This window comes from Peromyscus maniculatus, chromosome 3, assembly GCF_049852395.1.
Source record: "Peromyscus maniculatus bairdii isolate BWxNUB_F1_BW_parent chromosome 3, HU_Pman_BW_mat_3.1, whole genome shotgun sequence".
Classification (NCBI taxonomy): Eukaryota; Metazoa; Chordata; class Mammalia; order Rodentia; family Cricetidae; genus Peromyscus; species Peromyscus maniculatus.
Genome location: NC_134854.1, coordinates 151,485,217 through 151,502,532, shown reverse-complemented (window position 1 = coordinate 151,502,532; position 17,316 = coordinate 151,485,217). Strand labels below are relative to the sequence as shown.

Below are 17,316 nucleotides of genomic sequence, written 5' to 3'. Positions count from 1 at the left end.
CCACATTCCCAAGAGGTGAAGTGGGCAGTTTTTGGTAATTTGATTTATGGATATTGTCATTACTTATGATGGTTGATTACAAGTTGTTAGTTTTGTTTTAAAGACTTATTTATTTATTATGTATACAGTGTTCTGCCTGCATGTATGCCTGCATGACAGAAGAGGGCACCAGATCTCATTATAGATGGTTGTGAGCCACCATGTGGTAGCTGGAAATTGAACTCAGGACCTTTGGAAGAGCAGCCAGTGATCTTAACCACTGAGCCATCTCTCCAGCCCACAAGTTGTTAATTGTTAATAGTTAAAAAAAAAAAAAAAAAGCTAAACAAAGAAAATTAGATTCAGGGTTCTTGTTTAAAAAAAAAAAGAAAGAAAAAGAAAAAAGACACAGATGAAAAGGTATATTTTTTAAAAGGGAAGATATAGAAATCATTATTTCTTATCTTATTACCTTTATCTTTATCTTCATCTTTATCTTATTAGATAAAAGGTAGACTTTTGAATCTACTCAGAAAAGAAAAAAGAGAGAATATGGATATGATAAGATAAAAGGTAGATTATTGAATATACTTTTAAAAAGGAACTACTTGTTTTAAATAGGATAAGAAATGAAAATTTTTGCCCGAATTTGTCAAATATTAGTGGACAGGACATTGTTAATGATATAATGGAGTTTTTTGTCTAAATCTGTCAATTGTGAATGGACTAGACATTGTTAATGTAATTCTTGACTGTATATATGGTATATATATTCTTGTATATAATATAACTTTTTTTAATTTTAAACAAAAAAGGGGAAATATGGTATATATATTCTTTTATCTGTTATAACTTTTTTATTTTTTTATTTTTTATTTATTTATTTATTTATTTTTTTGGTTTTTCGAGACAGGGTTTCTCTATGTAGCTTTGCGCCTTTCCTGGAACTCACTTGGTAGCCCAGGCTGGCCTCGAACTCATAGAGATCCGCCTGACTCTGCCTCCCAAGTGCTGGGGTTAAAGGCGTGCGCCACCACCGCCCGGCATAACTTTTTTTATTTTAAACAAAAAAGGGGATATGTGGCCGTTCTTGAAACAGTTTCTAATGGCTTTTGTGCACAACTATTTCATTCAAAAGGCAATGAACATATTCTGTATGTTTTTCCTAAACATCATCTTCAGGGCCTGGGGAGATGGCCCCATCATTGAAGTGCTTGCCACATAAGTGTGAGGCCATGAATCACATTCTTCAGAACTGACATAAGAAAGCTGGGCCTGGTGACATGAGCTTGGAAACTCAGTCCCAGGAAGGCAGAGTGTGGGCCCCATGGGCCCTGGCCCCCGACTATGAGTGGCTGCCGCCTTGCTTGCTGACCTTGATCAGATGTCCTCCCTATTCAGATTCCCTGCCGGTATCCACCCTTCTGAATGCTTAAGGAAAGTTCCTTGTTTGTGTATCCTGCATATTGGGCGTTAACAACTTAGATAAAAGAATGTAGAACATTGGGTCTGGAATGTAGACCATTGGCAGCGAACTTCTGCCCTCCGGGGGTTCCTCCATTTGTGTTGTAAGCCTGTATTTAAGGTTTCTTCCCTCTTTCAATAAATGGCATTCGGCATTCAGTCATGGCGAATGACTCACTGTCTCTTGTCTCTATTTTTAATCCGCAGCCCTTCGCTCCGACATGGTAAACGGGTATTGGTAATGCGGGCGTTACCGCTACAGCAGAGACCGGTGGACCCTTGGGATTTGCTGGCCAATTAGCCTAGCTTAACCTGTGAGCTCTAGATTCAGTGAGAGAACCTGTCTAAAAAAAAAAAAATAATAATTAAGGAAGTTACATGTCTTTATCCTTACCTACAGAGGACAAGATATTGAACATGGTTCCAGGATGGGTCAACCTGTGCTAGGTACTTTATTATTTCTTTTTCTTTTTTCTTTCTTTCTCCCCCTGCCCTGCCCCTGATTACAGATAATAGGCAGGGTCTGGCTGTTGCTTCCTAGTGAAGCAAAGTCAGCATGCAGGGTGATGCAGTCTAACTGCGGACTCTTATCCTTTGGAATTTCAAAGAGGAAGGGAAAAAAAAAAAACAGGAAAAAAATCCTCTAATGTTGCTCTCAGCCTCAACCACTCCTTCCCATTTTTGGAAGGGTATTTAGAATTAGTTAGAGATCCAGATTCCTCATTGCTTATACTTTTATTTCTCTTTTGCCACAAGCTCTTCAGAGAAACGAAACACAAAGAGCACGAAAAGTCCTTGGCTGGATGAAGCAGTTGGTCTGTTTCAAATCCCGAGGCTGCCTCAAAACAAAACCAACCAAGCAAAACCCTAACCCCTCAGAACTCCAGGACTCTGGCTGAATGGGGAGTTTGGGGGGAGTCCTATTTCCTTCCTTCCTTCCTTCCTTCCTTCCTTCCTTCCTTCCTTCCTTCCTTCCTTCCTTCCTTCCTTCCTTTCTTTCTTTCTTTCTTTCTTTCTTTCTTTCTTTCAGATTTATGTGCATGTGTGCATGGTAACAGATCCTCTGGGACTGATGTTATAGGCAGTCATGAGTTACCCAGTGTGGGGCCTGGTGATAGAACTCTGGTAAATTCTCCTAACTGCTGAGCCACCATCTCTCCAGCCCAGAAAGTCCTAGTTCCAAAAAAGTAATTTGTGGTCGGAAGATGAACGTTCCTAATAAATCATAAAGAAACACTCGCTACTGTATTTGCGTATATTAAATAAAGAGTGGGCAGTTTTCTTCTGTAACTGTAACCAAGGCAGAAAATATAACTGAGTTACCATTTTATTTTTTAAAAAAGAGATGGGCAAGGGAGATGGTTCGGGGCTTTAAAGCTTTTGCCACATAAGCCTAACCACCTGACCTCGATCCCAGGAACCTAAGGAAGCAGTAGAGAACTGGCTCCTGTGACCACATGACCTCTGACATATGCTGTGGCGTGGATGTGGCCCCCATCAGTAGTAAGTAAACTAATTTTTAATGGGCCAATGGATAACTCGCCAATGTTTCAAATAGGTGAATATGGCTATTAGATATAATTATTTATTGTACAATAAAATATGTTTTTCAAGGAATAAAGTTGGCTCTTTGTTTGTTTGCTTGTTTTTCAAGACAGGGTTTCTCTGTGAAGTTTTGGTGCCTGTCCTGGAACTCACTCTGTAGCCCAGGCTGGCCTCGAACTCACAGAGATCCACCTGGCTCTGCCTCCCAAGTGCTGGGATTAAATGTGTGTACCACCACCACTGTCGAGGCCCTTTAATGGAAAACTCCTGCTCAAGAATAGAACCTCTGACGTGCCTGGAGACCTAAAATTCCAGCAATTTCGATATCACACAAAGTTTTCATGCCTTTAAAAAAAAAAAAAAAAGCAGAATTTAAGAGTAGTTCCAGCATCACAGGAAAACTGAGAGGAAAGTACTGAGACTTTTTACATTTGCTGTCCTTCCCAGATCCATTTCCCTAAGGTCAACATCCTATAGTGAGAAGCACACATGCTCAGTTTAGGAATAAATATTGACTATGTTATGAACCTGAGCCAGTCTGATTCCTGGCAATGTGACTTCTGTGGGTCTGGAAAGATGGACAAGCACTGGTGTCCAGTTTTCCACACAACTAGCCTCACTGCCTAAGCATCCCTGGGCTTCCAGTGGTATGTCTCCCTAACCCAGGCCAGGAGTCTGGCTCTGCCTATGCCTGTCCTGGGCTTCCTGACTCCCAGAACTGCTGGAGGCCTGGGATAAGAGGAGGACCAGAGGTCCTTATCCCTGGGCTAGAGTTCAGTCTGTTCTCATCCCTGCACCAGGCTACATTCTGTCCTTATCATCCCTGGCCAGGCACAATCTGTCCTTATTATCACTGGGAGAGGCTACACTCTGATGCCGGAAGAGGTCTATTATCTCTGGCTCAGAGTTCACAGGTTATAGAAAGAGGCCTCCAGCGAGGGGAGGGTTGAAAGTCCTTGGGGCCTTAGTAAGGTCTGCTTTTGTTAACAGTTTCATTTCTAAGTCAGAGCTCTGAAGAGAAACTAAACACAAAGTAAACCAGTAAACAGAAAGTCAATCTCCAGATGGCGCCAAGGACACTGGCCCTGTTCCAGCAGGAATTTATGGTCTGGATGTTGGAAGAGAGAGGGAGTGGAAGGCAGGGGGATCAGGGAGGAAGGAGAAGGGAGAGAGGGAAAGAAATAGAAAGGGGGAGAAAGAAGGACAGAGGGGGGAATAGAAGGGGGAGAAAGATGAGAGGCAGAAGTGGGTGGACAGAGTGAGGCAGGGAGAGGCATCAGCATTTGAAGTTGTTAGGTGGGTTTATGGAGATCGAGATAAGCTACTGCCCAGATTAAAAACCTTCCAGGCCTTTATTTTAAGCTGCCAGGCTTTTGTATCAGGTCAAAAGGATGAGGAAGAAGCTGTGATCTTGGAAGGTGACCTTCTTATTACTTAGTTATGGCTCCTTTTCCTATCTGTTTGCCTATTTGAAATATATCTAACTACTGCTCCTTCAATATTACTTCTAAAATTTATGTACAGGCCTGGAGAGACAGCTCAGTGGTTAAGAGCACTTGTGGTTCTTGCAGTAGACCAAGGTTCTATCCCCACCCCCACGTGTCAAATCACAACTGCCAGTAACTCCAGTTTGGGGCCCTCCAACACCTCTTCTGGTCTCCTCAGGCATCAGGCATGCATGTGGTGCCCACATGCAGGTAAAACACTCATATATACAAAATAAGAATAAATAAACCTAAATAAAAAGATCTTGAGATGTTATGTACTTATACTTTTTATAACAATTATTTATTGATTCCTTGGGGATTTCACATCATGCACCCCAATCCCAATCACCTCTCTGTCCCTCCATATCTATCCCTCACCACTGCAGCATCCCTCCCCTGAAAAAAAAAAAAAAAACCTTCCCAAAATGAATTAAAACCAAAACAAAGCAAACGAACAACAACAAAAACCCACCTTGCTCCTCCATCTTTCCCATCTCTCCAACACCTCTTCATTTGTTCAAGTGGCATTGGGAGCTGTGGTAAGTCAGGCGTTCTACCCATTTGTCCAGTCAGCCACACCTGCAAAAGTTCATTGCAATGAGTCATTGGTCTGGTTCAAGGCCTCTAGCACTCCATCATCACTGGACCATCACAAAAATTCCTTTCAGATTTCCTGCTATTGATACCCTGATTCATGGAGATCCTGAGGCAATCTCTCCGCAGGACCAGTCCCTTCTTCATGCAATCCAGCAAGAAATAGATGGGGTAGATGTTAGGGTGAGCCAACCCAAGGCCCAGGATGTGGGTCTGGGTAGTAGCTGAGCTGGTCAGTCTGGGCTTCTAGGACCACTTCCCCCCTCAGGCAGGGGACAGAGCCAGCTCTCCTATACCCACAACATCAGGGCCAGCTCTCCCACACCCTTGGTGAGGAGTGGGGCCACTCTTCAAAGTGTAGGGGCCAGCTCTCCCATGAGGAGCTGGGTCAGCGCCCCTACTGTAGTGTACAGAAAGGTGCAGGGCCAGCTACCCTAGGGCCAGTGAAGGGAGGGACCGGCTCAGCATGGCCCTCAGATTTCAACATGTATGGTTCCTATTACTCACTGTGGTCACATGGATCATGGACATCAATAAAGACTCCATTTGCAGCAGGATCACAAACCCAGACGTATCCCTTGGCAACAGCCCTGGCCTGGATGACACCATGACCCTGGGTGATAGGCACGACTTTGGTGGTGGCACAGTCCTCAGACACCAGCACAGCCACAGATGGCAGCCTAGACCCTGGGCATCTGTGTGGCCTTTGGTGGAAACTTGGGCCATGGACATCAAAACAGACTCTGGCTTTGGTTAGACCACAGACCCAGACATGGTCCCCAACAACAGCTCAGGCTCAGATGTCACCATGGCACCAAGTAGCATCCCAGGCCACTCAGATAAGCATGGCCCCTGTGGCAGCATGGTCCCCAGACACCAATACGGGCCCAGGTGGCAGCCCAGACCCCTGAAGTTGGCATGGCCTTCAGTGGTATCAGGAGCCACGGACATCAACACAGACCCTGGCTGCAGTAGGGCTACAGACCTAGATGGTCCTAGGCTGGGATGTCACCATGGCCTTAGGTGTCAACGCAGGCAACTCAGATCTATATGGCCCCAAGCTCCAGCGTGACCCTCAGACCCTCCACTGGCCTCAGGTAACTGCCCAGACCCCACGTATTTGCATGGCCTTCGTATTAACAGAAGCCGTGAACATCAACACAGATCCTGGCTGTGGTAGAGCCACAAACTCAGACATGGTCCTCAGTCATATCCAGGGCATGGCCTCAGTGGTAGTACATGCTACTCAGATCAGCATGGCTCTCAGACACCAGCATGGCACCAGGTGGGTGACTAGACCCTAGGCATTCAGTGGTTACTGAAGTTGTGAACATCAACACAGACCCTGGCTACTGTAGGGCCATGGACCCAGACATGGCCTTTGACAGTAGCTCAGGCCTGGATGCCGTCAGGTCCTCTGATGACAGCATGGTTCTGGATATATATATATATATATATATATATATATATATATATATATATAACATATATATTAGCTGGTTCCTAAAATGATTTTCTTGTGTGCTTCCAAGAACTCCTAACAGTGTATTTATCTAAAATGTCTATCAGGCACCCAAGACCAAATGAAACAACACCTGTCTCCTAGGTAAGGCGGATAGCGTTATTTCTTATAGGGTAAGACCCTCCTTTCTTATACAACCTTACTATTAGACCCCTAACTTCTTACCTAACCACTTCTAGGAATGCAGACTGAGGACATAGATCCCCTTTTTGACATACTAACCGGTCATTAGCACTCAGTAGACCTCCTCTTTTACCACTCCCATTTTAGGTTGTAAAAGAAAGCCTGGTGGTCACCACCTGAGGAAAATTCTTACTTGCCTTTATGACCCCGTAAGAATTCAAGCCTGGTCACCTGCCAGAGGATTGCTATTGCTTGGGTTTATAACTGGATTCTTGGGGAGACTTGAGGAGAACAAAGAGAATAAGGAGACCAGAGGAGAAGAGAGAGAAGCAAAAAGAGAACTTAGATGGGGAAGAACTAGATTGAAGGGCTAGAAGAGAGTACTAGAGGAACAAGATGAAAGATGAGGAAGAGCCAGATGGGGAAGAACAAGGTGAGAAAGAAGGAGATGGGAGAGGAGCTGAGATGGGAAGGAACTAGATGGATGAGAACCTACATGGGGAAGAACTAGATGAAGGAATTAAGATGGAACTTAGAGGGGACCACAGATAAATGTAGAGAGAAATCAGGCAAGAAGGAAGCTAGACATGAGAGCAGAATAGAAGCTATGTAGAGAGAGAACTGACTCAGAAGAATAAAGTGTGTAGACTAAAGAGTTTCGTGTGTGTAGATTCATTTCCTATCCCCAAAGATTAATTGTCGGCGCCATGGGCCCTGGCCCCCGACTGGGAGTGGCTGCGGCCTTGCTTGCTTGACCTTGATCAGAATTCCTCCCTATTCGGATTCCCTGCCGGTATCCACCCTTCTGAATGCTTAAGGGAAGTTCCTTGTGTCCTCCCTATTCGGATTCCCTGCCGGTATCCACCCTTCTGAATGCTTGAGGGAAGTTCCTTGTTGTGTATCCTGCATTTTGGGCATTAACTAACATTGAGTCTGGAATGTAGACCATTGACAGCGAACTTCTGCCCTCCGGGGGTTCCTCCATTTGTGCTGTAAGCCTGTACGTATTTAAGGTTTCTTCCCTCTTTCAATAAACGGCATTCGACATCCAAACGTACGAATGACTCGCTGTCTTTTGTCTCTATTTTTTAATCCGCAGCCCTTCGCTCAGACGTGGTGAACGGTTAGCGGTGACGCGGGTGTTACCGCTACAAATGGAGGTCCCACCAAGATCTGAGAAAGAAAGGACCAGCTGACGGACACTCTTGGAAGGCCGGCCGGCATTTTACAGGTAAGAGTGGATTGATATGGGTGCAATTAGCTCACAGTCAGTTAAATGGACTGTCGAAGCAGGAAGGCACCAAAATTAAGAAAGGGCAAGACAGCTAAAGATTTTAAATGAAAAAGGAAATCTTCCCAATAGAGAGGAGGGAAGGAAAGGAAGTTTCCCGTTAGAAAAGGGAGAAAAAATTTTAATCAAGAAAAAAGGATTTTCCCGGTAAAAAGGGGAAAAATTTTTGAAACTAGGCCTAAAGATTTGGGCCCTGTAGAGGAAGGAAGAAGGAAAGAGAGAAGCCTCTTCCCAGTGGTAATGGAGGATGTAAGGATTTTTTCCAGTTGTAGAGTTTTCAGGATAGCTGAAACTCTGAGCTCTTTCTTCCCGCCAGTGCAGAGCGGCAGCATCTGAATTACAAAGAATCGACAGGTAGGCCTCTGCTGCTGCCTGAACAGCAAGAGAGCCCAGAGCTTAAAGTTTTGCTGTCTGTTTGCTTAATTTGGGTTCAAATGTTTTTTATTTTTCCCTCAGAGTGGGAATAATTCAATATTTAGGATCCCTTCGTGGGAAATGTTTTTCTGTTTTTCCCTTATGGTGGAAATAACTCGTTATTAGATAGTCCCTTCATGGGAGTAGAAAGTTTAAACATGAGTTTGTGTGTGCGGGGCGCGCCCAGCGGCTGTGGTGGACAAAGGTGTGCATGAGATAGCCTGAAGCAGCGGGCGGACAGATACACAGGTACACGCCGGTGGGAGGAAGGGCCGTGATGGAGTGCGGCCCAGGCAGGCGCTGGCAATAGAGCCTGAGCAGTGGGCAGAGCAAAGCTAAGCTACAGCCTCAGCTCTCGCCAAGTGAGCAGAGGCCTAGAAGGAACTAGCACTAAAAATTTTAAACCGGGCCTAACTTCTGGTGAAAAATGGTTTCGGTCAGGACATCGAATGCTAAGTCAATGCTGTTTGAAAAGAGGATGTTCTGTTCTTTTGGTTGTCTTGATGAATGTTTGGATAAATGTTTGGATTTTCATGGTAGATAAACTAGAGAAACAAAATTCATAATTTTAAACTATATATTAGATGTGCTCTTGTCTGTTGATCATTACTGAAAATTTGGCTCTGCAATTTAAGTTGCTTTCTAAAAATTCTTGGTTTAGTTCTATAAAAATATAACACCTAAAATGAATTGGGTTATCAGCTTATTAAATAATGTTGCTAAGATAAACCCATAAATGATAATCTCTTACTGATAAAGAGGTTACAAAATTATTTTTCCAGTAAATAAAATACAGGTAAATTGTTTGGTCCACATTGTTAATAATTGGCTATTTGTGCTAATGTGTTACTTGAAATCTATAAAAAAGAATCTTTTTAAGATTTTATAAAAATACTCAAGAGTATTACCTAAAGTTTACCTTTTCAAATCCTATAGAGATTGTATTTAATGCTTTTATAATTGGCATATGTAATAAGGACCATGGAAACAGAAGCTGGTGATAGAATTGCTCAATTATTATTGCTTTCATATTTTAAATTCAAAATGGCACCGATATATAGAACTGGAGGCTTTGGAAGTACAGGGATAAAGGTGTTTTAACAAACAGTTATCAATGATAAACAGCCTAAATTAAAAATAAAATTATATGGGATTGAGATTGAAAGATTATTGGATTCTGGTGCTAGATATATCTATAATTTCACAAGAATCCTGAGATCCCAATTGGCCCCTTAAAAAATTCTACCTCTAACCAAAAGGTATCGGCACAGCTCAGACGCCATTACAGAGCAGGCTACTTTTAAATTGGAAGGATGAGGAAGGTCATGCAGGAACTTTTCAACCATTTGTGCTACCTGACATTCCAGTGAACTTGTGGGGACGGGATGTGTTGGATGGCATGGGAGCGGTGCTTACTACACAGCCTGTACAACAGATGCTAAAGAGTCAGGGCTACTGCCCGGGCAAAGGCTTAGGAAAAATGTTGCAAGGAGACCCGCTCCCTGCGGCAGACAAAAACTGTGTCACTAGGGGTCCTGGCGATACTAGAGGATTAGGATCTTTTCCATAGGGGTCACTGCACAGCAGCCTTCAATAATACAACCGATAAAAATCACTTGGAAGAGTGATGACCCTGTATGGGTGGAGCAGTGGCCCCTTGCTAAGGAAAAATTGGAGGCTGCGTATGCATTGGTTAAGGAGCAGTTAGATGCTGGACATATCATTCCTTCCACTTCACCTTGGAACTCACCTATATTTGTTATTAAAAAGAAATCAGGAAAATGGAGGCTGTTACAGGATCTTAGAGCTGTAAATAAAACCATGCTTCTCATGGGAGCAACACAGCCTGGCTTGCCTGCCCCTGTGGCAATTCCTAAGCATTGGCATTTAATTGTGGTTGACTTGAGGGATTGTTTCTTCACCATTCCTTTGCATCCCGAGGACAGTCCTCGCTTTGCTTTCAGTGTTCCTTCAGAAAATCTTAAGGAACCTTATCAGAGATCAGTGGGTGGTATTGCCTCAAGGAATGGCCAATAGCCCTACTATATGTCAAATTTATGTGTCTTTGGCCCTAGCTCCAGTTCGAAAAGCTTTTCCAGGTGTTTATATAATTCTCTATATGGATGATATATTAATGGCTGCTAAAGATAAAAAACTTGTTTTTGATGCCTTTTCTTATTTACAAGAGGTTCTTAGCTTGGCTAATTTACAGATAGCCCCAGAAAAGGTACAGGTATCTTTTCCCTATCATTATTTAGGTCATGAATTGTTATGCACGGGCATACGCCCACAAAAGATTACTCTGCGTATGGATCAGCTACGCACACTTAATGATTTCCAAACCTTTCTGGGAGATATTCAATGGCTTCGGCCCACTTTAAAAATTCCAACAGGTCAGCTTCGCGCCTTGTATGATGTCTTAAAGGGCGACCCTGACCCTTCATCTCCCTGTAAATTAACAGCTGAAGGACGTGTAGCCCTACAACGTGTGCAAGAGGCCCTGGAACAGGCTCACGTACAGTATATAGATCTTAATTCTCCCTTATTGTATTTGATATTTTGTTTTACTCATTCACCTACTGGAGTGTTTTGGCAAACAGGTCCTATTTTATGGGTACATTCCCCAGCTTCTCCAGCAAAAATCATCACTCCTTATCCACAGGCTGTCGCTCAGATTATATTTAAAGGAATCAAGATCAGTGTTCAAACTTTTGGTAACGAGCCAGATATTGTGGTGACCCCATACACCCAGTCTCAAGTAGCATGGTTGCAAGCTAATGATAATGATTGGGCCATATTGACATGCCCCATGCAGGGTCAGTTTGATACTCACTACCCCTCCAATGATGTGTGTCAATTTTTTAAATTGCATCCTGTTATATTTCCCAAGATAGTACAAATGACTCCTATTCCTCAGGCCCGTGTGGTATTTACTGATGGCACTTCACGTGGTTTTGCTGTGGTGGTTTCTGGTAACATAGTAAAGAGAATAAAAGTCCAGGGCACTTCTGCCCAGGTGGCAGAGGTACAGGCACTGTTGCTTGCTTTACAGATGTTTTCTGATGAGAGTGTAAATATTTATACTGATAGTCAATATGTGGCACATGCCATTATGCCTTTGGAAACAACAGCCTACATACCATCCATTTCTTCCATTCATGAATACTTATTGCAAGTGCAAGGACTTATATGGTCTCGCTCACATAACCTTTATGTGGGCCATATTAGAGCTCATACTCAATTGCCTGGACCTCTAAGTAAAGGTAATCAGAGGGCTGACGCCATTACTCGTATGGCTGTCACATTAGTCTGTTCTGCCTTTGATAAGGCTACTCAGTTGCATCAGCGTTATCATCTTAATGCTGGATCTCTCCGTTATCATACAGGCATAACCCGGGAACAAGCCATCCAGATAGTTAAATCATGCCCTATTTGTGTGGAATTTTTACCTGTTCCTCATTTGGGAGTCAATCCTCGAGGACTTTTACCTAATCATGTGTGGCAGATGGACGTCACACACGTGCCTTCCTTTGGAAAATTACAATATGTCCATGTGTCTATTGATACATATTCTTCTCTAATTTTTGCTTCTGTCCATTCAGGGGAAAAGGTTAAGGATGTAAAAAATCATTGTTTTCATGCTTTTGCTTACATGGGAGTGCCAAAATGCATAAAAACTGATAATGGTCCCGCCTACAGTAGTACGGGATTTTCAAAATTCTGCCAAGATTTTTCTATTGTTAATAAGACTGGTATTCCTTATAATCCTCAAGGGCAGGCTATAGTAGAACGCTGCCATCGTACCTTAAAAACTTATATTGCTAAAGTAAAAAAGGGGGAGTTAGGGGCTCATCTTTCCTCTCCACATTCTATTCTTTCCCTTGTTTTATATATTTTAAATTTTTTATCCGTTGATTCTGCTGGAGTATCTGCTGCAGATAAGCACTGGAGGGCTCCTGTTGCAAATCATCCTCTGGTGCGATGGAAAGTTCTTTCTACTGGCACTTGGAGGGAACCCAATCCGGTGTTGGTGTGGGCCCGGGGATCTGTTTGTGTCTTTCCACAGGACAATGAAGTTCCTCTTTGGATTCCTGAACGCTGTGTGCGCCCTGTGGCTGCTGCTGAATCCCAACATGGCAGAGACCTATTGGGCCTTCGTAAAAAACTCTCCCCTTCTGATGCCGATGGGGATTGAGAGCCCAATACGGCCAGCCTTGGCAAACATTATTCTAAGCCTAGGAACTGTAGCCATGTGGTTGGATTCCTCAGAAGGTAATGTATGGTAACTTTTTTCAAAAAACATTGAGAATGTACCACACCTTAGAGATTAAGGATAACTCTGAAGGTCAATGAACTTCAGTTGTAAACAGTAGCATACCAGCTAAGCCTTTTTCGCATTTTGCAACCCCCCTCAAGATGGTGCAGTACCTACTTTTCAGGAATGGCTCTGTGCAACATTTATTTGCCTCCTGAAATTCATCTAGCCTTTTTTGAAGATACCTCAAAATTTGTGAGCCTGAATGTGGCCATTATTGAGGCCATTAGTTCTACTCCTTGTTTGCTGTTTTTGTTTTCTGTTTTCTTTATGTTTCTCAGTTGTTCTCTTGCAGACCTGCCAGCCTAAGTAGTGCTGGGATCAAGAAAAATGGGCCTTGGTGGTTCGTGTTCCTGGAGCCATGTCCATGCCAGTGGACCGTGGCAGCTAGACACAGATGATGCTCACATGCTCCAGAAGGGACTCTGACATCGCTGTTGCCGTTGTTGCTGTTATAGCAGTGGTGGTCACTGCTGCTATTGTTTCTGGGATTGCTATTTCATAATTTGTTACTACAGCTAGCACAATGGAGACCCTGGCAGCAAAAGTAGCTACCACAGTTAGTTAATCTTTCTTCTTATTGGGCATGACAAATTTAATTCCACTTTTATACATTATAATTGGCTTTGTAAGTTGTAAAAAATTATTAAAACTCAAGTTCCATTTGCTTATGGGATACCACCTTACAAGGACTCCTATTTACAGTAAGGCTCGTTTAAGAAGGGAATGGTTCAATTGCCTTTAGCCTCTTGGCTATGGGTGGGTTCGGACTTCTGTTGGTCTTTTCTGTGTCGCACAGATTGCAAGCCCAGTGCCACTTTGAGATCTTTGGCAGCAGTCACTCTACAGCTCACATGGTTGAGTCTGTATGATAATGAGTATTCAGAGACGGGTAATGCTTGGGCGGCTGCCACCAACCTAAGACAGAGCATTTGTGTGGCCTGGGCAAGTGTCTCTATGATGGGTAAGGTGGTCTGCTGGTCCCACGCAACCTAAGTCAGAAGCTCATTTAATAAAAAGGGGGGAACTGTGGGCGCCATGGGCCCTGGCCCCCGACTGGGAGTGGCTGCGGCCTTGCTTGCTTGACCTTGATCAGAATTCCTCCCTATTCGGATTCCCTGCCGGTATCCACCCTTCTGAATGCTTAAGGGAAGTTCCTTGTGTCCTCCCTATTCGGATTCCCTGCCGGTATCCACCCTTCTGAATGCTTGAGGGAAGTTCCTTGTTGTGTATCCTGCATTTTGGGCATTAACTAACATTGAGTCTGGAATGTAGACCATTGACAGCGAACTTCTGCCCTCCGGGGGTTCCTCCATTTGTGCTGTAAGCCTGTACGTATTTAAGGTTTCTTCCCTCTTTCAATAAACGGCATTCGACATCCAAACGTACGAATGACTCGCTGTCTTTTGTCTCTATTTTTTAATCCGCAGCCCTTCGCTCAGACGTGGTGAACGGTTAGCGGTGACGCGGGCGTTACCGCTACAATTAATTATCAGCTGGTTGCAGATTCTTCCCGGACCCTGGGAGGGGACTATGGAGGGGCTGGACCCCCTTGGGTCCTCGTTCCTCACCACCTTCACTTCTGCAGATCTGCCTCTTTCCACAGCACATGAATCATTCCGTTTCTCTGTCTCCCATTCCTCCATCATCTGTTTGCTCATTACAATGGCACCTACCTTGCGACCCCCTTAGAGCTAAGGGTTGGAGAAATGACTTGTCCGTGAATGGCTAGATTCACAGCCAAAAGGACAAGAATTATGACTAAAGATTCAAATTGGTTACAGAGTCTTTCCATCATGAGTTCCTGAAGATGAAGAAATGAAGGAGGACCAAAACCAGGCAACTTCATTAGTTAAAGACACCAATCAAAGACTGCCTTCAGCCTAGAGGAAAAGATGGTGTCGGGTTACTTTTAATACCTCCTGTGCTCTAAAACCTCAGGAGATAACCTCTTATGTTCTTGTTTTGTACCTCAAACTTGTGCTGACATCTGAGGAAATAACTGCTTGTGAACAGACTTTCTTGTCAGACTTCCTTTTGGAACCACCAGCTCCCAATAATGACATAGAGACTTATTATTAATTATGAAAGTCTGGGTCTTACAACTTAACCCATTTCTATCAATCTTCATTCTACCACGTGGCTTTTTACCTCTTCACCATTCTGTGTGTCCAACTCCCTCCTCATCTCGCTGGCATCTCTTCCTTTCTTGCTCTCAGCGTTCCTCTCTCTCCCCAGAAATCCTGACTATTCTCTCCCACCTAGCTATTGGCTGTTCAGGTGCCTTAGGCAGGTGAGGCAAAACACAGACACATTTTCACACAGTGTAAACAAATATCCTGCAATATATTTGGACATCAGAAAATCTGGGTGACACTCATCTCCAACTACAGTTGAGTACCCCAAATAACTGTGTTCAAAACCTCTCTGAAGGCATTTCTATTAACTCATATTTTGATAGTATACATTTATATTTAATATTCTACACTACTGTATTGATTATATATTATATTTTATATAATTAATATATTAAATTTTTAGTATTTTTTTAACTTAACCTTGGCTGGCCTGGAGCTCCCTATGTAGACCAGGCTAGCCGTAAACTCATAGAGATCCACCTGTCATAGACCCCCCAGTTATAGGATCAGCGTCATGTACTACCATACCCATCACCCACATATTTTTTTTTTTTTTTTTTTTTTTTTTTTGGGTTTTTCGAGACAGGGTTTCTCTGTGTAGCTTTGCGCCTTTCCTGGAACTCACTTGGTAGCCCAGGCTGGCCTCGAACTCACAAAGATCCGCCTGCCTCTGCCTCCCGAGTGCTGGGATTAAAGGCGTGCGCCACCACCGCCCGGCAACACATATTTTTATTTTAAAATTTTTCTGAGATGTTTACAATTTCCTTGGCATATGTTTCTAAATGATAAAAATAATGCTAAATTTCTTATTCTTGAGGATGATGATATTCCGTTGCTACATTTTGGGGTATCTGCATTCTAAATCCAAACTCTTCAAGCCTGCGATTCCATCTCTGGAGCACTGTGACACCCTCTTCTGACCCCTGGAGGCACCTGCACTCACAGGCACAGACCCATAGCCAGTCCCACTCACATATATATAATTAAATATAATACAAATAAATCTTAGAAAAAATCCAGCTCTGCTTCATAAACTGTCTGGTCCTGAAATTCTTTTTGGCATCAAAGCTATGAACCTAGGTTTGGCTTGAGTCAAAGATCCCTGAAAATCTAGAGCAGAGATTCTCAACCTGTGGGTTGTGACCCCTTTGGGGGGTCGAACGGCCATTTCAGGGGCGTGCACATATCCTGCATATCAATATTTGCATTCTGATTCATAACAATAACAAAATTACAGTAGCAATGAAATAATTTTATGGTTGGGGGTCACCACAGCATGAACAACTGTGTTAAAAGGACGCAGCATTAAAAAGGTTGAGAACCCCTGCTCTAGAGGCATTTCTTTCACTGCTGAGGGTGGCAGTGGGAGGTATCTGTCCCCACACCACCAACAAAAACATCTCCAGATTGGAGCCTGTCGTATGAGACAGCCTGAATCCATGGTCCTGGGTCCTGGTCTCTCATAATTGGCTTCAGAATAAACGTCTCTTATTCCCAGAGAGGCGAGAAGTGTGTTCACTTCAGCTCTCTCAGTCCCGACTCTGTCTCCTAGAGATTCAGTCTCTGGATCCTTAGTACACAGAATCTTCTGACCTGGCCCTGGTGCCCCTTCTTAAGCGATAGTCTCAAAACTCAGACTGGTAGCAACATGGGGCTCTCACCTATCCAAAAGATCACTGCCTGGCTGTGTGGATAGCACACGGAAGGACTGGTAATTCAGAAGGAGGAGCGAACTGCAATAGCACCCAGGCGGGGCCAACCGTCCTCTGAACGGTATTTCTTCCTCTCAGCTGCTAAGTTTCTGTCTTCCTGTGGCTGGAACAGTGTCTAGGCTCCGAGATGTGTACTGCAGAGACTGCAGAGGCTTCTGTGGGCATGCTCAGTACCACAGACCGCCTGAAGGAGGGTATGTATTTAATGCATATTTGAACCGCACTATGCGAGCGGAGAGGTGCTTCGCCAGGGACGGGACCGGACCGGGGAGGGCAGAGGAGCTGAACCTCAAGCCTGTCACAGTGGTTCGCTGCAGAACCAGAAAACGCAGACAGGAATTTAGCTAAGAGGTTGTTACATTAGTTATTCCATTGGAGCATATAATACTTAAATAGTTCTCGCACAAGACAAAAGAGCACTGGATTGATTACCTTACAAAAGCCGGCGCCACGGCTTTTTTTCTTTGTGCTTAGCGTTCTAGTGCACTCGTTTCCCTGGGCTCTGGTAAAATACAGTCCGGTGAATTGCACCAAGTCCCTGTGGAACACGCCTGCTCTACAGGTCTCATAGCAAAGGCAAATTCAAACAATAGCTTTGCAAAGTGCATAATGACAGAAGTTGCCTGGGAAGCTGGGGTTTTTGTTTTGCAGATCCACTGTAAAGAAAAAAAGGAATGCAAGGACAAGGCATTGTGGGGCGTTTACCCACCACCCCCACAGCTTCCCAGAGTT

General features: G+C 43.8%; 1 protein-coding gene and 1 long non-coding RNA gene across 4 annotated transcripts in view; one reads left to right on the top strand and one right to left on the bottom strand.

Annotated features, from left to right (window-relative positions):
- Positions 1–2,752: 2,752 nt before the first annotated feature.
- On the bottom strand, positions 2,753–16,656 carry LOC143272130 (uncharacterized). Of its 2 annotated transcripts, XR_013049566.1 has the most exons (4): positions 16,534–16,656; positions 4,948–5,054; positions 4,600–4,693; positions 2,753–3,333 (listed from the first exon to the last, which is right to left on the bottom strand). It is a non-coding gene; the product is annotated as an uncharacterized LOC143272130 (long non-coding RNA). The 2 variants fall into 2 exon arrangements; XR_013049565.1 differs by having other exon boundaries at positions 4,600–5,054.
- The window catches only part of LOC102914220 (C-type lectin domain family 2 member D11-like), a 99,812-nt gene continuing 99,138 nt past the window's right edge, over positions 16,643–17,316 (top strand). The window contains exon 1 of one of the 2 annotated variants that reach the window (XM_076566027.1): positions 16,643–16,778. In XM_076566027.1, coding sequence (XP_076422142.1) covers positions 16,712–16,778 — 67 coding nt within the window. In that variant the 5' untranslated portion in view covers positions 16,643–16,711. The remainder of the gene's footprint in view (positions 16,779–17,316) is intronic. The other variant, XM_076566026.1, reaches the window with a different exon arrangement.